General features: G+C 32.5%; 3 protein-coding genes across 6 annotated transcripts; all 3 read right to left on the bottom strand.

Annotated features, from left to right (window-relative positions):
* Window positions 1-553: 553 nt before the first annotated feature.
* LOC110602132 (tricalbin-3) lies at window positions 554-9,116 on the bottom strand. Of its 2 annotated transcripts, none has more exons than XM_021739563.2 (10): window positions 8,089-9,116; window positions 7,434-7,675; window positions 6,595-6,613; window positions 5,634-5,839; window positions 4,176-4,285; window positions 3,940-4,038; window positions 2,149-2,587; window positions 1,933-2,071; window positions 1,643-1,782; window positions 554-797 (listed from the first exon to the last, which is right to left on the bottom strand). In XM_021739563.2, the coding sequence occupies exons 1-8, from the start codon at window positions 8,913-8,915 to the stop codon at window positions 1,983-1,985; spliced, it is 2,031 nt and encodes a 676-aa protein (XP_021595255.1). In that variant the 5' UTR covers window positions 8,916-9,116; the 3' UTR covers window positions 554-797; window positions 1,643-1,782; window positions 1,933-1,982. The 2 variants fall into 2 exon arrangements, with proteins under 2 accessions (XP_021595255.1, XP_021595254.1); XM_021739562.2 differs by having other exon boundaries at window positions 1,643-1,785.
* Window positions 9,117-11,014: 1,898 nt separating this feature from the next.
* LOC110601400 (BTB/POZ domain-containing protein At3g19850) lies at window positions 11,015-14,093 on the bottom strand. The gene is made up of 3 exons (XM_021738515.2): window positions 13,279-14,093; window positions 12,060-13,196; window positions 11,015-11,411 (listed from the first exon to the last, which is right to left on the bottom strand). The coding sequence occupies exons 1-3, from the start codon at window positions 13,339-13,341 to the stop codon at window positions 11,076-11,078; spliced, it is 1,536 nt and encodes a 511-aa protein (XP_021594207.1). The 5' UTR covers window positions 13,342-14,093; the 3' UTR covers window positions 11,015-11,075.
* A 151-nt stretch (window positions 14,094-14,244) lies between these two features.
* On the bottom strand, window positions 14,245-22,138 carry LOC110601401 (transcription initiation factor TFIID subunit 15). 3 transcript variants are annotated; one of them, XM_021738518.2, is made up of 8 exons: window positions 21,997-22,138; window positions 21,564-21,732; window positions 21,095-21,453; window positions 20,789-20,974; window positions 18,839-18,922; window positions 15,736-15,817; window positions 15,530-15,656; window positions 14,245-14,805 (listed from the first exon to the last, which is right to left on the bottom strand). In XM_021738518.2, the coding sequence occupies exons 2-8, from the start codon at window positions 21,681-21,683 to the stop codon at window positions 14,573-14,575; spliced, it is 1,191 nt and encodes a 396-aa protein (XP_021594210.1). In that variant the 5' UTR covers window positions 21,684-21,732; window positions 21,997-22,138; the 3' UTR covers window positions 14,245-14,572. The 3 variants fall into 3 exon arrangements, with proteins under 3 accessions (XP_021594210.1, XP_021594208.1, XP_021594209.1); XM_021738516.2 differs by having other exon boundaries at window positions 20,789-20,977; XM_021738517.2 differs by having other exon boundaries at window positions 20,789-20,977; window positions 21,985-22,138.
* Between the last annotated feature and the right edge of the window lie 385 nt (window positions 22,139-22,523).

Below are 22,523 nucleotides of genomic sequence, written 5' to 3' on the forward strand. Positions count from 1 at the left end.
ATAACGCGCCCATTGTGCGAGCAAGTAATTAGTTAATGAAAAGTTTTGAGATTTTTTTGCTCTTTTTGATTAAAAAGCTTGAGTAATTTATTCTAATTCAATTTTGAGACTTGTTTTATTTTTTCCCATCAAAGATAATTTGTTACTAAAATGTTTTCTTATCATTATTAAAATGATGAATTTGTTTGTGTTTGCTATTAAATGTTAGTTCGGAGAATTCTCTGGCAAAAATCGGTAATAACAAAAAATTGTTTAAAGTTATATCATAAATTAATTTAGAATTTAGTTTAATAACAATTTAATAATTAAAAGAATTATTTGTACTATTTAATATAATGCACAAAATTTTGATATGTTTTATAAAAATAATTAATAAATAATTCAAAAAATTTAATTTAATAATTCACATACTCTAATTCACTAAGCCCACGTACCCTAATTCTCCAAGTTATTTGATCTAATATTAATTTGATTTGATATTTCAATTCTTTTGTATTTTAGCAGTAACATATTGTTTCATATTTAAACCTCGTACTTAATAATTAATATTCAATTTTACATATAAAAATGTATTGAATAATTTATTGTGCCAGTTTACTACTTGCTTAAGAACAGGGTGAATGGTCTCACTTCACATTTACAATAAATAATACCCAACAAATAAAACCTAATTAGATGATCAAGACTTGTAATGAAAGTCAAAATTTTTTGTGGGCAAAAGAATATTGCTCTACTAATTACAATGCACAGTAAGAATCCAATCATATCATGTGAGGACGGGGCCTCGCCTGCACAACCTGCCATGAAACAAGGCAATTCCAAATGCATAAACTGCTGAGATCATAATCCCAAATTTTCAAGTGCAATTATAAGAACATATAGAAACTTGATTGGTTTTTGCACTTAGTCGAAGAATTTTTTAATGCACAGCCAAGTCAGTACCATTTGAAACTTCCACAGCAACTTTTGAGAATACACAATTATAGCCTATAATTCTTTGTTTTGATAGTGACCAAATCACTATAAATAAGCAGCACTTGGACTAAATAAACTAATATAAAAGAAATTATTAAATATGCGGAACAACAAATAATGAGAAGATCAATTGAGTTCTTTCATGAAGATCAACTAAATATCACCCAACATATGTACCGCAAGATTTACATTTAAACCATCTATTTATGTATAACAAATGATAATGTAATAACTGAAATGGGATTTTACTTCCAGTTCTGGAATCAAGTGAAACGAGAAAGTTTAATTTCTACAACCTATTTTGTTTTGGATCATTCAAGTTGGGAATCAAATCCCTAAAAAATTCTGCAAGTATTTGATAAATCTGATCAAAATAAAGCCACTCAAAATCATTTTCTCTCTTTTTTTTGGTCATTAATTTACTTTTTGAAATTGCATCTTAGATCAGGTGAACTTGTTAGTATGTCATTTACTTATAAACTTCTAGCAAATTATTCCGAATATAAAACAAACTTTCTATTCTGCATATGCATTTTCCAGAAATTCTGATTTTAATTACCTTTTTGCTATAACTAATTACACCCACAAAATGGCCTACGCATACAATTCTAATGCACATGGAATAAGAATGAGATGCACTAGGGAGGTCAAGGGATTAGATAAGTACCTCACATGAGGGGAACTCATTCCCCCTCATATTACCAACTTCAAGCATGGGAATACAACATTCCCATTTAAAATTTTGTCCCCTGCTTAACTGAATCAAATGGATCCTTTCCATACTTGCCGGAGTAAAAGGTATTTTATCTACTGAAAACAAATGCCAAGGAATAGCTCAAAAAGCCAACTATGCACATTAAAGGGGGAAAAAAAAAATCTTTGATGGTGGGAAAGGGAGGATAAGCAACTATAGGTATAATGAAGAAAAATAAAGTAGAAAGAAGCTTTAGGAATTACTTTTTTAAAGAGAACTAAAAGCAACTCTTTGCAAGCCTTTCAATGTCATATCAAGGGTTGAAGAAACTTGTGCCATCCATATTGACTGCTATTACCACTAAAATGCTTGTAAGCACAGCAAGCCAAACTACAACTGATCCTGCAGTTGCCAAGTTGAAATAATCACAAGGAAAAGAATAGTTGAACCAATCTACAATATATAACAAATTTTTATACCTCCTGAACCTTCAGAACTGTTGTTGGGATCAGAAGGGATTGATTCAGCATTAGGACCACGTGATGCTGCAGGTGAGACACCATCCAGAACTTTGTTGCTTCCTGCCTCAGATGCCACGATCCCTTGAAATTCTTCACTGACAATTAAAGCTGCTAGCACATCCATAAATGACTCTTTATCTGATCCACCATATGGATCTGTTCCAGTTGACTTGAAAGTAGCATTTGATTCTTCAGAATCAGACAACTCGTCATCTGAAGCATCTGTGTCAATGGACTCCACTGCTGTCTTGTCATCATCTTCATCCTCTACGTATGCTTTATATGTCAGTCGAAGAAGTATTTCTCCATAAGACCCCTTTCTGAACGGACCCCAACCTCCACGTAAAACTACAATCCTGTCTGTTGGTACAGTGTCTTGGAGAGATCCTAGATCAACCTGACGGTATCAATGGCTATTAGAAAACTATTCATACAAGAAAAATGAAAGATGTTAAATTTAGAAAACTGCTCAACTAGAACTTCCATTTGTTCATGAAGTAGCCAACAAATGCAGGCAAGTTTTGGCAAGAAGACCTAAACCTGAACCATGGACAGGCAAACTTCAGCATCCAACAAATAACAAGATAATCACCATTACATATCTCCAAGCTACAAACACCATTTTGCGCTCTCAATAACAAACTTGGAACAAACAAAAGAAGGTATACTAAAACATGAATTGGATTAAAGAAGTGTAATTTAAGGGCCCGCAAATATTTTCTAATGCAACTGAAACAAAAAATGCAGGTATTATATTATCAGAAGTTCCACAATCAACACCACATAACATTTTCTACTTAACTCTTGGTATACAATGACAAATATTACAGAGAACCATCAAATTCCTACTAAGAGCAACTAAGAAAGTGATATGGGACATAGTACCACCTGCAACAGAGAGAATCATACTGAAAATAGAGCCTAATTTCCATAGGGAAAAATCATAAACTAGAAGTACCCTTTTTTTTCAATCAATCTGTAATAGTATGAAGAAGGTGCACTGATAGGCTAATATTGGTGCATGGTTGTTTCTATCTTCAAAGTATCACATAGATTGTTTGAAATGGAGAAGGGATACAATACAAAACAGAGAAGGCAGATGCTGTCTGGAAGCTGGCAGTGAGAGTGAAAACCGAAAAGGTCAGGTTTCTGAAAAGTTTGCATAGGTAGCTTGCCTAGCTTGGTTAGTGTCTACCGATGTAGAATTAGCTAGTGTTCAACTAATTAGTATCCACATAAAGAAAAAAAATTATACCTCAAAATAGGATTAGCTTAGTGGTTTATTTCAGCTTTTCAAAAACCGAATCTTAAAAGTAAGCAATTAAAAGAAAATTGAACAAGAGGATTGATTCAGTTATATTTGTGATTTATACAGACTGTTGCACAACCCAACTTCTTAACACAGGGCTTGGCAAATAGAGTGGGATAACTTCTGAGTACATAAGTAGTTCATGGAAGAAGGTCAGGTCAATTTACATATACACACTATTTTTGCATATCAACCATTCATGTAAGATAGCCACCATAAAGATTAACCCCAACCAAAGGCATGTGTAAGCACCTGGACTATACTGAAAAGTGCAACTGGGCTATCCTTGTTTTATTTTGTTCAATATGATATAAAACTTTAAATTTTGGTACAAATTAGCCTTTTAGAATAAATGTTACGGAAACTATTTACATGCTATAAATAATTTTGTTGCTCACATAGATTCCAGACAGATCTGTCCAAAGAATTAAGATATTTACCTCTCCTCTACCAATAGTCAAATCTGTAAATCCAAGGGAGTCTTTCACTTGGATGTACAACTTTTGTTTCCTAGGATTTGCAACAAGCATATGAAAGTCCTGCCAGTCATTAAAACACAATTAATTTAATGATATCTTACAGTTCAGATTAAAATCCATCCATTTGGCATTTGATTCCAATAGGAAAGATGTCAATACATGAAACACACTGAAAAAGAAACTACAACAAGCTTCACCTGATTCCAAATCGGCTGACCAGGAGGCCCAATGACAGTGGTTTGACTGTTCTTTTTACTGCGTATGGTTTGATCTCCCAGGCTTAGAACAACAAATGGATCTGTTTTACCTGACAATCAGGGAAGGGAACCATTGAGCACAGATTATGAAAGGGAAAAGTACAAGAGAACCAAGGGAGTCAAGTCACTATGATCAATAGTTTATACATTCTGTACTCCTTTTATGAAAATGAATATCAAGTGTTTGACAAGAAATATGTACGGGCATCCCACAAAACCCGTGATTTATCACAATTAAGAAAAAACCTAAACCATTAAAAAAAATTACTCATATGTTTGAATATCTTCACTGTTGACAAAACAAACGTAGACTTTAAAAGATCCAATTAAGGGTTACAAGGAAGCAAAGTGGGGAACAAGTATGTAGAGTGAAAGAAGTTTGGGTGTCTCAGTTATCCATTGTCAGCAAAGGGACTATTTTCCACTCACTGTTGCCAACCTGGGTTTCTCTCCTCTTTACTTCTAACAAGTTGATGTCCATACATTGGTCAGATTTTTTTCCCAATTCCTTCCTACTCAAACTTCTAAACTAGATGCCAATTTTCTTCTCTTATTATCACTTCCCTCGGTGATGTACTACAAGGATGCATTTAGTTTTGTGGACTGGACAGGAACAAAAGGAATTCTTCCTTATCTCTGTTTAGTGCATAATTTGGACCCAAGAAAAATGAATTCTAGTCCTATCCAATCCTTCTTTTTTGGCCACTTCATGTCTCATAATACAACTTGTCCAATCTTATGGGACAAGAATAATAACAATAATAATAATAACATCCATAAAAGAATATAAATAAATATTATATTTCTAAATAATTTAAACTGAAAGAAATTGGTAGTTTCGGAATTTCAAATTTGATATTATTTTTATGTTATATTAATTTATTATATTATTTATTTAACATAATATATATCTCTTTTTTTTAACATATGAAAAATTATTTGGTTTAACCAATTTGTCTATCCTACCCCTTACATAAATTACATCCTAAATGTTAGAAAAGTATAAAACATGTCACCACATTTTATTAACTTCACACCTGTTGAACTCACAAGTTCACAGCCTAAACTAAGAAAAAGAAAAGACAGGTTAAAATGAACAAAATATCTAGTTTTCTAATGGAAAATGAAAAACTGAGATTGTAAAACAGATAATTAAATTTTGAAGCTCCATTAATTCTCTTAACTCACATCTTCTCCAAATGAGATAAAACTTTTCATATTAAAGTAGAACAAGATAAGCTCCTATGTAAAAAGAGTTCCTATATTCACAGGAAAACTCCAAAACAGAAAACTAGTTAAGTAAACGGACGATAAATTTTAGTTCTTGTTTAGCACACATGGACAATAAACTTAAGGAAACATGAGAGAGAGAGAGAGAGAGGGAGAAGTAATTTCTACCATAGAACACATAGGAAAGTTTCTGAGCATCTACGAGAGTAACTGATAGCTCTCCCACAAAATCACTGTTGCCCTCTTGCATTTCTCCTGTTTTGAAATCATTTCCAACAGGGCCAACTGCTTTCCCTTTTTGAAAATCCAAGACAATCTTCTTTGGACGAACAAATAGTCGAGGCAAATCCTCAGTAAGAAGTTTTGTTAAAAACCTAAAATCCAATGAATCATTTGAATTGATGAAAAAAAAAAGCTTCAAATATGTCAAAAGCCTATCACAAACTGTGCAAAGCTAAATGAATAACCAAATATCAATCCACAAAGCTAATGCTAGGGTCCATAATGTTATCCTACAGGCCAATCCAAGCATTAAAACGATTATTTATTTAGAGAAAAAATAGAAAAGAAAGAAAAACAAGAGGACAAAATCCCCCTCTATGCTTAACATACAATCATATGTGGATTTTATGATGTCTGTCATGTATAGGATCTTCCATTAGGGTGGCTGCTCACAAAAAACAACCAAAAGCACATTTGGAATTTGAATCACGACATCTTTTATAACAGCATAAGGAAATTCCTTTAAGAAGAAAAAGGAAATAGGACAGTGGTGTTGATAATAGATAGGTGGTTAAATGAAGAACAAAGAATCTCAAGCAAATCAGTTTTGAGAACGCCAGGCAAGAGGGCTTTCTAGGGAAGGGCAAAGAAATTTGACCATGAATGTGATATGGCTAACAGTTGAAGGAATTCCAGAAAATTCAAGCACAGATTTGATAAATTATGTTTTAACATAATAAGGTGCTGAGACCAGAGCATGTAAAGCATACAAGTGAGCATTGAACATATCACTAGATTAATACAATTATAAAAGGGAAGTTACCTTTGTAATCTAGATGGGAAAAGAAAAACTAGAAAGAAAGAACATATGGTACAACTAATTATGGGCCAAAAAAAATTCACTTACATTGAGAGAACAGGTATTGCTGATGTTGCCCAATGTGTGCAAAGATGAGAACAGAAGAAACATATATTAGGATCTCCAATGCCAATTTATCAAATGACTCGGATATGAAAACACACACACACACACACAAATCATTCTGTACATGGTTCCAATTCTCAAAGCATATTTGATTTATCTATCACGAGATAAATTTATCACAAAAGCTGTTGCCATTTGGCAATTTCTCAAATGAATAATTTAATTTGAGAAATCAGCAAATGCAGTCTCCTAAAAGCTAGCAACACTTGGTGTGCATCTTCAGTGGATATGGCAAGTTCATGAAGATTAGAGCCATAACTTGCATGTTCCATGTTTCCTAAGGATTGTACATTTGTACTAAATAAAATTATAAAAAAGAAAGCAAGAAAATTTAGCTAGCTTATTTCGCATCTTGGTCTAATTCGTTTGGACAACCAAACATCTAAGAATCAACATTTAACATCCGCTTCAAAACAACAATGGAACAACTGGAGAAGGAATTGATGAGAATAAATCTGACAATTTGTGAGAGAAAGCCTATAAATTCCTCTCTAGTGCAGTAAGAACACTTTGACTCCTTTAGTAGATCATTAGCATCTTCTCATTTGGAAACATTAGTAGCTAGCATGGCATCCTTTTATGACAACTATTTTACACACGCAGATCTTCCTAACCCAAGGCCATTAAGAAAAATTTGCAAATTACTTAGTGCAAGAGGAGCAACTTAATCATTTTATGCAGTTATTCAGAAAAATATAAGAAAACTAATTATATTTAAAACTAATAACAAAGCAACAAATACATGAAAATAACTGACTTACCCATCAAATTAAACAAGCGGAATGGTGATAATTCAAATTTGATCTTTGGAAGGGAGACAAAAGCCCAAGAAACAGCTCCCACCCAAGGCTCAGTCGGTATCAACCGCACTTTGACCCATAGCTCACCATCTATGTCAAAATCTCGGATGCCAACTGGTACAACAATGGGGATAATGCCAAATTTTAGTGAAAGCATCAGCAGCACGCGAGCACCACCAGTATATCGAAGGCCTATCTGGTACCTAATTTTTACCCAAGAAAGAAGAAATCAGTTAAAAGGATTTTAAGTTGGTGATGAATTTTTAGAAGTAAAAACCATCTAAAATTCATATTATTACAACAGTGATAAAAAAAAAGATAGCATATCTCGCTCGGACAAGCTTGTTAACTGATGAACTTTCATATTTATCGGACTCGTCCAATCCAATACTCCTACCTCTGCTCAAATTTGATCCATTAGCAATTGATGAACATTGAAAATATTACCCTACGGCTACCCGTTTCATGAACGTCGAGGCAGCTGAAGTAGAAATCCTAGCGTCATGAGTTCATCTACAGGCATTGCATATTGCACAAGTAGAAATTTTAAGAAGAAAAGAACACTTCCATGACTTCACATGAAAATTTGACTAAGTTTATAAAGAAGTAAACTCACTGCAAGTCGTTGACACGGCGTGATGTTCTGCGCTCAACATTCCTGACTGACAATGGCTCGTCTCCCAAGGAGAATTGCCTAATCTCAACTCTCTCCACATTATCAGGCTTCTTCAGATTATCAATGACAGGCTGCAGCAACCCAATAATCCAGTTCTCAATCCCAGGTCTATACACCTTCCATAATTTCCCCAACACCATATTCACCCACTCCACTGACTCCTTCCTCTGCAAATCCTTTTCCAAGAACAACGAAAAACTTGTGGGAACTTGCGGCCAGGGTCCACGCTGCCCACCTCCACTGACCATCTTAGCCGTCTTCCTGGACGTCCATAACTTATCGAAAACTACTCCAACAAAGAAGAAGAAGACAAAAAACCCAACAATGTTTCGATTAATTGGAGGAGATGGAATAGGGTGTAAGACTCCTAACTGAGTCCTTAACTTATCTAGCATGGGATCTTCTTGAAAACCAGTGAAATTTGAACCCATTTGGATGGACGAAGACAATGATGATGATGAAGAATTCTCTTGCAAACCATCTTCTTGTTTCTCCAATTCATTAGCAATTTGTTTGAAAAGAATGTTTCGAATTCGTGTTGCTAGTCTGATAGAATTGGCATTGTGATTGCGGCTGTCATTGGTGGGAAATATACAAGCACGAACAGAGAACTTGGGGCGGGAAAATTTTGGGTGAAGTTTTTTCCTCCTTCTCTTGCAGGAAGAGATTGAAGGATAGGTGTGGGTTGAATTGTTACAAGGGCAGAGCTGAGGAAACAGAATCTGAGAGGAATCATAGGTAGAAGAAGAAGAAATAATGGTTTTCATTTGCTTGTCGAGTGATGAGGCATTGAAATGAGTATGAAGAAAGTAGAAGAGAAAATGGAAATGGTGAATTGTGGAGGAGAATGATTTCTCTGTATTTCTTCAAGCAAAAAGAAGCTCAGCTTTTGTGCTTGGAGTGTTTTGTGATCCTCATTCCCAATCCTCAGTGTCAGTGGCTGGAGTCGACACAAAATCAATTTTTCCATTTGCGCCTTTGGATATCTCCGATCCGATCCTTTTAAAATATCTGCCAAACTAAATTAATTCAAAATTTTGATTTAATTTTTTATTTATTTTAATTTTTAATTTAAAAAATTTTAATTATTTCAATCAAAAAATTAAAAAGATAAATTAAATTAATTAATAATAACAATATATTATTTTTAATAATATTTTTATAAAAATATTAGATTATAATTAAAATTAAAATATTTTAATTATAAAAAAATGTAAAAAATAAAAAATTTATTAAAAAAATCAAATTGATTAAACTAAATTAAATTTAATTGAATTAGATGGATTTAATTCGATTTGATTTCTGATCAAAATTAATTTAATTTGATTTTTGAAAATATCAATATTTTTATTTTTATTTCATTTAATTCTGTTTAATTTTCAACTGAACTGATGGAATATTGATTTTTAATCCTTTTATATAATATTAATAATAATAATAATATAAAAACGCCAATTCAACATATTTTAATTTTTTATTTATTATTTTAACTTTTTATTTAAATATAATCTTACTTAAATTTGAAAATTAATATCTAAAATATAAGGTAATATGTTATGTATAATAATAAAAACTTTAGGCCATATATCATATGTATAAAGATGGAATTTTAAATTTTAGATGTTAATATTAAGATTTAGATAAAAATATACCTAATTAAAAAATTATAACAATATATTTAAAATATTTAAAAAAATGCGAGACATACAAAGATTGATTTTTTTTTTTTTATTGTGCAATTAGCCTAATAATGCTAACATCCACAATTTGAGAATTTTTTTAGAGTAAATTACTATTTAATTTTTGTAATATAGAGAATTATTAATTTTAAAAAATATATTAAAATATTTTTAAAATTTTAAAAATTTTACTAATAATTTTTTTATTAATTTTAACAGTTAAATATTAAAAAATATAAAATTTACTTAATTAAAAGAATTAATTAGTTTATTTTTTATAAAATTGAGAAATCAATTAATAAATTTTTTTATATTAAAAATTAAATAGTAAAACACTTATTTTTTATTTGAAATTACTAATTTTGAAGAAATTTAAATAAACTGAATTTTTTTTAATTTTTGTATTTAGCAAAATTCATATTTTAAATTTTATGCGAATTGATTTTGAAAAAGAAAATCCATCTTAATTTATATTATTTTAGTAATAAAAAATTATGTAAAGTTTAAATTTTAAATATTATAGAAAATATTAATAATGATTTTCCAAAAATATTGTCAATGTGATAAAAATGATTCTTGTTATAAGAATAAATATTTTTTAATAGATAAATATTTATATTTAATTTAAAAAGTAAATAAAATAATTTAAATTTACTATTAATTTATTTAAATATAAAATAAATATTCAATTGAATTCTATTAGTTTAAAAATATTCCAAACAAAAAAAATTTTTATAAATAAAAATGAAGTGGATTTTATTAATAAAATTCAATTTTTTTAAAAAAATATATATATTTTAAATAATATATTAATATCTAAAGCTAATAAAGAAATAATTAGTAAAATTTTTCAATATTTATAGATGCTTTATTATATTTTTTAAAAATAAAATATAATTAAAATTAACTATACCAAAAGGCCAAGTTGAATTCTAAGTTGTTTCTGCAACAGTACTGCATTTGAATCTCTTTCACTTCAAGCATATATACATTTTTCACTTCTTCAAAAATGAAATAAATAAATAAATAAATAATTACAAATAATTCCCACAAATTTAACTCTATCAAAAGAAAAATCACACAGAAATTACAGTCATACACAATTGGAAACATACCCATGATTTATATAATCATATCTTTCAAAAATAAGTTTTTTTTTTTTTTTTTTTTTTTTAAGAAATTGAAAAATATGTATAGAAGATGAAGTATCCTTGTATAAGCAGAGATGATAAATTAATGAAGAGAGATTCAACAGAGCCTAGGCAAAGCTCGGTTGTAATGAAAAGGATGAGTGGTGAGATTATGCTTAACCAGCCAAGACATCTGACCCTTCATCTCTTTGCAAGCCTTCTCCAACTCCATCACTCTTCTCTGCATAATGTCTATGTTCATTTTCATGTCTTCATTCCTGTTATGGTCTTGTGGGATGTGAGACTTCTGAGATTTGAGAGCTTGGATTGAAGCAAATGGAGGGATTCTTGGGTTCATAGCCAGCTCTTTACAAGCCTCAAGGCTTAGCTTCTCATAGTTAAGGCATCTGCTGCATATCTTTGTTCTTTCCTCAAATGGAACTGTTGGGTGGGACTGCATCAAAATAATTTAAGATTGGGCTAAGGTAGTCTATATTTCTATCTTTTCCTATTAAAAAATAATTAAGAGTATTTGGCATTATATGAAGAATCGATTCCTCTTGTCCCTCATGGAAACAAAGCAAGTTGTAATGAATTGGAGACTAACAAAAATCCAAAAATGAAATAACAAATCATTTGGATCTCAATAAAAGAGTTGCATTATTTTATTTGAAAATTAAAAAGGAAGAGGGTGAATCTGAATCTATCGATTTCCACAGCAAATCCAAACACAAAAAGAAGAGAAATGCAGCTATCTTTATCCATATTTTGTCTCTTCCTTTCTATTTCTCCATAGATTTTGTTGTTTTCTATTCAATAATCAAAATTTCTTGTCTATTCTATGCCTCTATCTTCCTTCAAATCCAAAGTCATAGGCTAATTATTTTCTATTGAAAAATTCGTTTACCAATCAAAACGGTGGGCATCAAAAGTAGTGGTTTTACCTTTCAAAATAGTAATTTTTTCTAATTATATAAATATATATAGAGAGATATATGTGTGGAAGAGATTAATCTTATGGAATCATTTGATGGGGGAAAAAATAAAGTGTATGCAAAAATAAGATAAAAATAAAGGTTGGAGAAGTAGAGAGTACACTGACCTCAAGATACATATCAATGGCTTTGTAAACTCCATCGAAGCAATCTCTAGCAGAATCTGGTAAACTCTCTGCAACTCCAAGAAATTTTGAGGTCTTGAGGTTGGGATCAGGAGATATTTCACTTAAATATTTATCAATCAATTTACCAACTTTCTTCATCCTTTGAATGCTCACCATTTCACCATTAACAAATATTCTTATCAATCTTATAACCAGATTAACGTCATAAATTCCACTCCTCTCATGCCCAGATATCAGCAGATCATCCAATGTTGCTTCGTCAAGAATGTTGCCTATCACCTTCTCCAACTTAGCTCTGCAATCTTTGCTCACACCAAATCTTGACACACTCCTCAGTATCAGCAGCAGTCCTCTGCAAGAAAATTCACTTTTCCCGGCCAATATCACCCCATGAACAGCTGTGTCTGCAAGACCACCATAGTCGGATCTTGAGCACACAGCTTTGCGCGGAACTCTGTTTTTCAGGTAATGGAGGATGAATCTTGTGATGATCAAGCTGTTGTTATGAATCCCATATGCCTCCCAATTCTTGATGAAACTTTCAATTATTACAGGAGATAATAAGGCTAAGTCATTGAACCACCACTGGTTGCCTGAGGATGAAAACGGTTTTCTCGACTCGGGAGTGGTTTTGGAAGAGGAGAGTCTGAACCCAGATGCAGTTTCTGGAGAAGAAGACGAAGACGAAGAAGAAGCAATCAGGTTTGTATCAGAATGTTGAGTAATCTTTGCTAATAAGCCATAGATGAGCTTCTGGACAAGGCCTGATGAATCTGCATATGTGAAAAAGCACTCACAGCTCTTGAGACTTGCGAGTATATCATTCCATGACCAGTCAAAAATTCCTTCAAGAAAGATCTCTGTCTGTTTCAAGAGATTGCAATTTGAGACTTTATCTGTCATACCTAGAAAGATTGCACAGCAATGGAGTAGAGCTACATTTGAAACTGTGATTTCAATTCTGCCATGATTGTAGCAGAATCTTGAAACCAGCTCAAAACCATAAGGACCTCCTGGGAAATCATCGATTTCAATAACTGAATTCTTAATCTGGGTTTTCCTCTTTTCTTGCTTGATGATCTTCCTCAACTTTCCTGAATATGCAGACAGAATTTTCTGCAGAACAACAAATTAAGATTGAATGAATGATACACAAAAATTAATAGAAAACAGAGACAAGTTGATAACAGCGGATTACCTCATTTAGAAAGAATGTTTCTTGAGCATTAACATGGATTGAAAGATCACAGAGTCGAGACATTGTAGATTTAGCATTGAATAAGAAAAGGGTACGTGTTGGAATCAGGCAGTGAGCAATAAATCCTCAAGGATTTATATACATGTTAGAATAAATACATAGAGGTTTGTCAACTTGTTATGTGAAAACAAATTTGTTTTATGAGACAAATGAAATTTGTATCTCATTGAAAAGATTGGGAGACAAAATTTTCATTTTTCTCTTAAAGAAATGTATAATTTCCATTATATACAATGAAGGTGCACTGAATCAAAATAAAATAATGAAGAAGTTGGTGTTTTGTAGGTAATAGAGACAGAAGTCTGCAAGTCAAGAGGCCTTTCTTTCACTATGCAAATTGCCATCTACGCTATATAGCTTTGTATTTATATGGGAAGATATTCTCTAGGGACATGTGAAGAGGGGACCCAGCAAAGGATGGAAATGAGGACTCGTGAATAAGAAACAGACCTCACCACTATGATATTATTTTTCTCATAATGTCAATTCAACAATCATACAAAACATTAAAAGGGGTTTTCGAACTCATCTTGATTTTTTTGTTATAAATGAATCTAACAAATTAACAATTTCCTTTATTTAATCTCCAATTGATTAAATGGTATTCCTTTTGTCTCCCGTGCAATAAATATTCCCAACTCAAATTAACGATTGACGCTAATTTGAGAAAAGGGATATGCATTTTCCTTCTACACAAAGACCACCGCTCACATTTTCCTTCCCAACTCAGCTGGAAAATGTGAATCAACCCTTTTTAGTCCAAAATTTCCAGCCCCATGTCAGACTTTGGACCTTCATGGTACAATGCAGTAATCCAATTTTCCTACAAGAAGCGAGTTCGTTTTCTTTTCCAAATAACCAAAAGTAAATGTAAAGATGATGGTGCTGCGTAGGTGCAAGAAGACAAAAACTTGAAGCCGTGGGGTCTCTCTACGGCTATCCATTCAAAGACAAAAGAGGAACATGATTCACTAACTCCCAAGGTTCAGATAACAAGAATTCAGCAAAAAAAAAAAGAAGAAAGATAGCAAGATAATTCAGAAAAGTCAATTTAACATTGTGCCATTAACAAATCCATTGCGCAACTTCAATATGTTTGGATTGTAGACTAGATTGAGATGCCAACTACACCAAAACTTTAAATAAAGCGGCATCCTTCCACAACAAAAAAGGGCCAAAGCGATCTGTTCGAAGAGGCACTCCAATCAAAATCCCAAAAATCTTTGCAACTACCTCAGTGACGATACCGGTACCTGTCCCCATCCCTCTCCCGCTCTCTGTAATGATCATATTCTCTGTCTCGATCGTAATTGTAATCCCAGTCTCGATCCTTTCCTCTATCCCGCTCCCTACTTCTACTTCTGTGCCTATCCCTATCACTATATCCTCTGCTCTTGCTGCTTTCCTTATCATCCCTCTCCCTCCCTCTCTCTTTGCTTCTCCCCCTTCTACCTCTGTCAACCACACCTGCAAACATATCGTTCTAGTTAGCGTAGCATCAAAACTGTTACAACAGGCAATCATCATAACTAATCCTTTCAAGTGCTCATACAACTTAAAGAAACAAAGTTCAAGTCAATGTGCAAAATAATATATTTGTGAAGATATAATAATAAAAGTCGACGGAAAGTGGACCTAGCGGGTACAAGATAAAGTCTTCCATTTTTTAAAAGTGCTAAGAGCAAACGAGATTAGGTCAAGAAATGATGCAGAACATACATTAAAAGAAGAAGAAATCACCACACAATCTTTTAGTGGAGGATATTCAATAATAAATTGAGAAAATAACTGGACAACACATTTATATAGGCTCTCAACTCCTTGTACTATGAGCATCAGTACACAAATAGGAAAATCACAAATGCAACCCTATATAGCAAGAAATTTTAACCTTTTTCTACCCCATAAAATTCAAAGAAAGCCTAGGCATTAAAATTAACGAGGAAATTTTTCAAATTAATACCTAAAATAATAGCCATGTGCAAGAGTTATATCCAGACTTTCAAAATGGTCCAACAGCATGAGATTTCAGCAATTCAATTGAAGTGCAGTATGTCATCAATCATGCAGCAAAGTAGGATAAATAAATAAATAAGAAAGAGAAAGAAAGAAAGAGAGGGAGGGAGTATCATAGCTCCACAGACACATAATTAGAGAACTATGAAAATAGATTAAAGCAATGCTCGCACACCTAGTTCCTCAACCTCCCATCCTGCACGCCCGGCACCAGGAGGCAATCTTCCAGATTCAGCTTGTTGAGTTTTGACACGGAACTTTTTCTTCAGATTGCCAAACTCATCATATAACTCACCATCATCCTGAAAGTGGATTGAAAAAACTGTAAAACAAGAATATGTCAATTACTTCCAAAGTCATGATAATGAAAGTAGATCTTACTTCTTCCGCTTCCTTCCGCCGTCGCTTAGTTTCCTCTATTTCTTCTTCATCAAGTTCTTTGTAACCACCACCTCGCCCTCCTCTGTGCAATGGGAACAAACAAATATCAGCAGATTTACATAGCCAAGGAGGGAGGAGTTGAAAGGAAGTAAAGCGGCAACTGAGTTGCCCCCATACAAATACAGTAAACTAAATATGAGACTTGAGAAAATTTAATCCGATTCTTTTGGCATAGAAAATGGCTGGCATTGATATGCTTATAGGAATGAGTATACAATATGCTGTTATCCTATGAATGGAGTTGTGACAGTATACCATATTGATTTGTTTAAAGAATGCAAAAGTTAATTACCCAGACGAAAAAAAAAAGGTTACCATAAAATACACTTTGGTCCATAATTTTAAACTTAGCACTTCTAGATACTACCATCAGTGGGAAGTACAAATTTTTGGGAAACTGAAGCATTTTATAATATAAAGGTCAGGGATTAAAAAGTAGAATTAAATTTTAAAATTTTAGGAATTAAAGTGTGATCTAATTAAAACATCCAAGACTAAACTGTATTTAAAGAATTCATAATTTCATAATTAGCATATAAACCACAAGGATCAAAATTGCTCATTTGGAACAATGAGGCCCAAAGCGTATATTGTGATAAACAATAGGGGGGGTTTGTAATTAAACCATAAATGTACTTAATTTCTTAAGAATCAATTCTGCTGTTCTATCAATATAAGAAACCATAATAACTTAACTTCAAAGATTATTAGCTTCTAAATATGTTAGTATGTTTCCTTGCAAATAGCAACAGAGGCATAAGGAAGCTTGTTATTTCAATTCCCATCAACTTATTAAATTTAAAAATCTGCACCACAGGAATTCATAGAAACAAGATGGAAAAAGAGAAGAAAAAACAAATATCCCCATCCAAAGTAGTTAGATATGGTGGTGAAGGATATAACAGTTTCCCATCATGGTAGGCTTACACCAACAATCAGCCTAGAGCCCTTAGCCTTTTGAATTTTTCACGGATGAATTCACCAAGTGCATAAAAAAAACTTACCACGGTCATACTTTCTAGAGACGACAAATTGTTCAGTGAAATCCAATCTGCAATTAGCCAAATGCTAGAGCTAACAAGAAATATTCTAGACTCTTGAGATCATCAAACCAAACAGAACTAAAACAAACTAAAGCAACTATCACGAATACGGCCTCAACTGGGAAAACAAGTGAAAGCTCAAGAGGCTGCCGGGGTAGAACAAAATTTCCAACTGGAAAAACAAAACTGGCTTCCCCTACCCTAACCCAATGGTGAAGCTTTGGCTAGAATTGAAGAAAAGAACGAAGAAAACTATTGAGAGGATATTCTCTCTGTAGTCAACGAGAGAAAATCATTAGGCTTTTGTTACTTTATTTCTAGTTTAAGATGTTATTTCCTCCATTTGTAGTAACCGTCAATAAAATAATTTTCTATTTATTTACCAATGCATAAATTGCTTCTTTAATTTGAATGAAAAATAACACTTACAAATTTTTATATTAACTCATTGATTATTTAAATTTATATTCTTATATGTTAAATATAAAAAGAATAAACGATAAAATTTTTATGATAGAATGTCCACTTTTGTTATAGCATGAGTGCGTTATCCCATTAGTCTTATGATAAATTCTATAACTTATTAGTCTACCCAATTTATGTATACTTACAATGACCCCCCCCAAAAAAAAACTTGAATTATGAATGCTAAGATCAATCCTTTATAAGTAAGAGAGCATGTGCAATTATGTACTGAGTGCACTAAATAATTTCTCTTAGTTTGACATATCTTTTTCTTTTTAACTATATATATTTTCTAAAATTTATTTATAAATTATGTACCCTATAATTAATAACCAAGTTGTGTTTTTAAGGTTACCAATAATAATATATAATAAATATAATATATATTAAGATTTTAATGCCATATTTAATATTCGGTACTATGTGATCAATGATATATAAAGGAGAAATTGCAAAATATTTATTTAATTATTTTTTTCATTTTAAGTAAAAAAAATGCCATAATGCAATGAGTTTTATATTTGTATTTCTTACTACCTATATTTATATAATTACCAGTACATGATAAAATTACTGTCAATGTGATTAAAATATTGTTGCAACATTGACAATGTAAAAATTCCAGTTGTGTAGATGCTACCAGAAAAGATATGGTACTTGATTCGATTTCAGTCGAGAGTAATCAAAAAATCCAAACTCAGTATAGTATCTTTTGGAATCTAGAATATGACGCTACCAAAAGTTATACTAATCCACATATGTCTCTATCAATCAGTACTAGTTGAAAAAATGAAAATTTCCATATTTGCATCGACTTTGATGAGAAATGAAAACATATATATATATATATATATATATATATATATATGTATAGAGAGAGAGACAGAGAGAGAGAGAGAGAGAAACAAACATTGACCACCTATAGTTAACAAATCTAAAATTTGCAAATCTTTGGAAAGGTGGTGAACATTGATAATTTTAAATTAAAATAATTATATATGTACACATATACAATTACCACAAACACAATAACATTACTAAATAAAGAAAAAAGTAAGTTGAAAATTATTATATAGTGATTATATGATTATATATAAAATAATTATGAACTAAACTATAATTATATCATTTGTATTCAATAGATCTTTTTAAATGAATTTCCATTAATACTTAAAACAAATTAAAAACCTGCATCACAGGGACTCCTAGAAACAAGGTGGGAAAAAGAAAAAACATCCCTACCCAAAGTAGTTAAGGTATGATTGATAGTGAAGGATTTAACAAATCTCCCATCAGAGTACACCAACTATCAGCCTAGAGCCCTTAGCCTTTGAATTGTTCATGGATGAATTGACCAAAAGCACATAAGAACATATGGTTTATGCTTTCTGGAGATGACAAATTGCTAATCCAGTGAAATCCAATCTGCAGTTTAACCAAATGCTAGAGCTACCAAGAAACATTCTAGATTCTTAACTCTTAAGACCATCAAACCAAACAAAACTAAAACAAACTGAAGCAATTATCACATATACCTCACACCACCCTCATTATGACCAGGCTTATTGGTGTTGCAAATATTGCACTTTGTACGTTTTGCCCAGTTGATATTGCCACACCTGGAGAGAGAGGAAAAAATCAATTAAAAATAAAAGTAATAAGAATAAAATATTACACTTTTCATCATGCAACTCAAACACTTTGACTAGCAATAAAGTTACAAGTTATTAGCCTAATATTCAAGCAAGGACATCATAGTTTGTCGAATATCATATCATATGCAGAAAGGACACCAAGAATCTGCTTCAAGCTTGGAGTAACAATGATTGCAAATCAAGCACCAACAATTGCAAACCAAATTCAATTTCTATTTTTTAGACATGATTGAAGCTGCTATTGGAGCTACATTCAAATGAACTTTGCAAATCACATATGAAAAGACAAGAAAACCCCATTTCAAGTTTAAAGCCAGCAATAAAATTGCAAGCCTTTCAGGCCAAGTGACAGTGTCAGTCAACAGAATGTCATCAGAGTTTCCTCAGTGCCTCACCAAAGAGTTGGTTTTTAACAGAATCTCAACAGATTTCCCTGGAGATTCCCCTTAGAACATCCCATTTTCAAGTGTTCAACACATTTTATCACATTCTGACCCAAAATCTCAAAACAATTACAGCCTCATAGGTCATAGCCTCCTAAGAGTTTCAGTTTCTCAAGTATCTCACTGGAGAATTGCCAGAGATTTCCTTCTTAACTTCCATTCATGAGCAATTTGTCAAATTTATATCAGATATAAACATGGTCCTAACCTTTTTTTCCTCATCATCACTTGCCATCCAAAATATCTCTTCCAAAGGCAGATATGGTTTTCTGTTAAGATTGTTCATTTTCATTCAAATTGCATTTTCTCTTTTCTCCTGCTTTAGCATGTGCACCATCAAATTCTCTACTTGTCAGAAATGTAACAGGAATAGAAACCAAAGTTCTCTTGTAAGTTGTAATTAGATCCAGGATCAGGTAGGGTTTCTCAAAAATTTCTTTACTCTAAAATCAGATAAAATATATTTTTTTCTATCTTCTGTCCTTTTGCAAAAATGGATGTTAGAGTTCAGAAGGGGTTTAGAAAAGGCACATGGCTACTACAAGTTTTTTCATCTTTTATTTGAAGGTCAAACAAAAGATCTATGCTAGATGAGAGAATATAGTAGGAGGTTGTCATTAGATTGAACAAGGCCAAATGACTGTCTTTCAGGCATAAGAGTAGATATGGGCTGCAAAAGAGGAGATCATGGTTGCAAAAGGTGAGTGGGAATTGGTTGTTAGGTCATCCATCAACCAGATGATAACACCGTAGAGAGTTTTCTGTATTGCAATGGGAAAGAATAAAGTTCCTCAGATGCATCACCATTTTTTGGCTAGCTTGAAAGGAAAAAAATAAGATTTTCAGGGAAAGGAAAAAGTCCCTTCTGTTTTTATAGATTTGCAGAGTAGCACTTGGATTAGTATTGTGGTGAACCTCTTATACAATTTTTTTAATCTATTACTAAAGTTGTATATCATTTTCTATTTCTTTGTAATTGGGTGCCACTGCCACCCCCCTAAAGCCTTGTAATAATTTATTTATTTATAAATGACTATAGAAAGAAAAATCTCTCTCTTTAGCCAATATGCACATCTATCCTTGTTTATTCCGCATTTATCTATCTCAACCTAAATTTAATCACAAGGCCTTAACTCTCTCCATTTAGACTCATTAAAGCATCTCAATCTCACCTTTAATCAGATAATATTACTTAAATAATTATGTTATTAAGATGCATTCACAAAACTCATTAGCTGTCACCCGATTGACTGTTAACATAAATGGCAAAATGATAAATTGACTGATGAATCAGAATGTGAGGAGTAGCAATTAAATGATGAAGCAAACCAATTATTCATAGAAAGTAGAAGAACAGAATACAAAACCCATGAATTGAAGGTCTCACATTGGACAAGGCCAGTCATTAGGACCAAAAAGTCCTGTAGAACCAGTGGCTGACCGACTGTGGGCCCCAGAGTTAAGGGCGTCATGACCCCTCCCACGACCACCAGCCCCTGAACTCACGCCAGAAGGTCGAGCACTTCCACATCGGTTGCACACACCTCGAAAAGCAAAATTTACATTGGAACAACTGCTACAAGATCCAAGCATGAGCGGCTTATGTAACAACAATAATAGAATAAACAAATAACATCTACACCAAGGTTACAAAAGAGCAAGAAGAGCTGCTCACCAATATCACATCACAGACCTTGTATTGGGACACAACCAGTCTCCCTCCTGCTGCCATGCTTTCGCACCAGTATCACCCCGGCCTCTACCTCTTCCCACACCGGCACCATTCATATCCCTAGCACTTTCTTCCAACCCGCCAACATCACCACCAAGATTTGGATCAGCCACAGAGTTGTATGTGTGATCATCTTTGCTTTTGGACTCCGCCACAAATACTCCAATTATATTACCATGGAAATCCTTGTTGTTGAACCATTCAACAGCAGCTAGAGCCGCATGTGGATCCTCATATGTAATTGTAGCATCCCCCTTTGGCTCATTTGTTATCTTGTCCCGATAAAACCATATCTTAGGTCGACCCGTTCGCTTGTCTTTCTATTAAGTAGAGAACATAAAATTAAACAAGATAAAAGACTTGCAACATTCTACATAAATTGAAGGAAAAACAAAAAGAATTCTGAGAAACATGTGGTCAGACTGCATACCTTTAGCAACCCAATGGTGCCAAAATATTCGGCTAACATATTCTCGTCAGTGCCCTGAGGCAAGTTACAAACATAGACAGACCCATTTGAAAGGGCCCCTTTTCCTGAATAGGTTGCCATCGTGCTCCAATTTCAAGAAATTTAACACTAACAGAACTGCTTCTCAGCTCTAAAAAACAAAATATTTCTTAGCTTCACATAACCATGGCCAGTACTAATAAGACAACTTCTTCAAAAACTAGAAGAAAAAGGAGCCGGGCGCAGAGACATGAAATTTTAGGGTTTCAACCACATCGAAGAAACTTGTTCGTAGATATCAAGAAAATGAGTTCCAATTAAAGCGCATACAAACCCTTAAAATCCACAGATTCAAGAAGAATGATGGATGGAAAATCAAAGACCAAGATAATGAGAAGCAAACCTTGTAAAATACCTGAAGAAAATCAAAACAGAAGCAGAAGCTATTGTCAGGGTCCTTTAGTTTCAGTATGAGTTTCTTCGTCTACCTGGAAATCACAATTCACAAACGAGAGGAACAACTCCGCTGATTCTGTAAAGGAGGAGCCCTTGCACGGTTGTTGCGATGGCCTAAATTACCATTATGCCCTTATAGTCTCACTAATTAATTAAATATTTCTATATTTTTTTAATTTTTTTTGATAAGTACAATTAAAACCTATATTTTTTCTTAAATGCTAAATAAATTTAGTTTATTTTTTATTAATTAAATCTTTATATTTTTATTAATATAATATTTTTTTAATAAATAAAATATTATTTTTAATTAAATTTATTTTTATAATTTTAAAAAATAAAATCATTTTCTTTAAAATTATTTATTCTTTTTCTTTAATTAATAAAATATTTTTCATTTATTAAATTTTCAGAATACTCTAAATATGAAAAAATATAGAAAAATATTTTTTAAAAAATATTTTTTATAAATAAATAAAATTATAT

Source organism: Manihot esculenta, chromosome 15 (genome assembly GCF_001659605.2).
Source record: "Manihot esculenta cultivar AM560-2 chromosome 15, M.esculenta_v8, whole genome shotgun sequence".
NCBI lineage: Eukaryota > Viridiplantae > Streptophyta > Magnoliopsida > Malpighiales > Euphorbiaceae > Manihot > Manihot esculenta.

Excerpts from the sequence above, each read along its gene's own strand:
- LOC110602132 (XM_021739563.2), bottom strand. The coding sequence starts at position 8,915 with ATGAAAACCATTATTTCTTCTTCTTCTACCTATGATTCCTCTCAGATT. Across the intron at positions 4,286-5,633 it reads ACTTTCCTATGTGTTCTATG|GTAAAACAGATCCATTTGTT; the intron begins GTAGAAATTACT and ends CCTGATTGTCAG. Across the intron at positions 4,039-4,175 it reads GTCAGCCGATTTGGAATCAG|GACTTTCATATGCTTGTTGC; the intron begins GTGAAGCTTGTT and ends AATGACTGGCAG.
- LOC110601401 (XM_021738516.2), bottom strand. The coding sequence starts at position 21,683 with ATGGCAACCTATTCAGGAAAAGGGGCCCTTTCAAATGGGTCTGTCTAT. Across the intron at positions 20,978-21,094 it reads TGGTTGTGTCCCAATACAAG|CAGTTGTTCCAATGTAAATT; the intron begins GTCTGTGATGTG and ends TGGATCTTGTAG. Across the intron at positions 15,657-15,735 it reads GGCGGAAGGAAGCGGAAGAA|GATGATGGTGAGTTATATGA; the intron begins GTAAGATCTACT and ends ATCCACTTTCAG.
- LOC110601400 (XM_021738515.2), bottom strand. The coding sequence starts at position 13,341 with ATGTCTCGACTCTGTGATCTTTCAATCCATGTTAATGCTCAAGAAACA. Across the intron at positions 13,197-13,278 it reads AAACATTCTTTCTAAATGAG|AAAATTCTGTCTGCATATTC; the intron begins GTAATCCGCTGT and ends GTTGTTCTGCAG. Across the intron at positions 11,412-12,059 it reads CCATTGATATGTATCTTGAG|TCCCACCCAACAGTTCCATT; the intron begins GTCAGTGTACTC and ends ATTTTGATGCAG.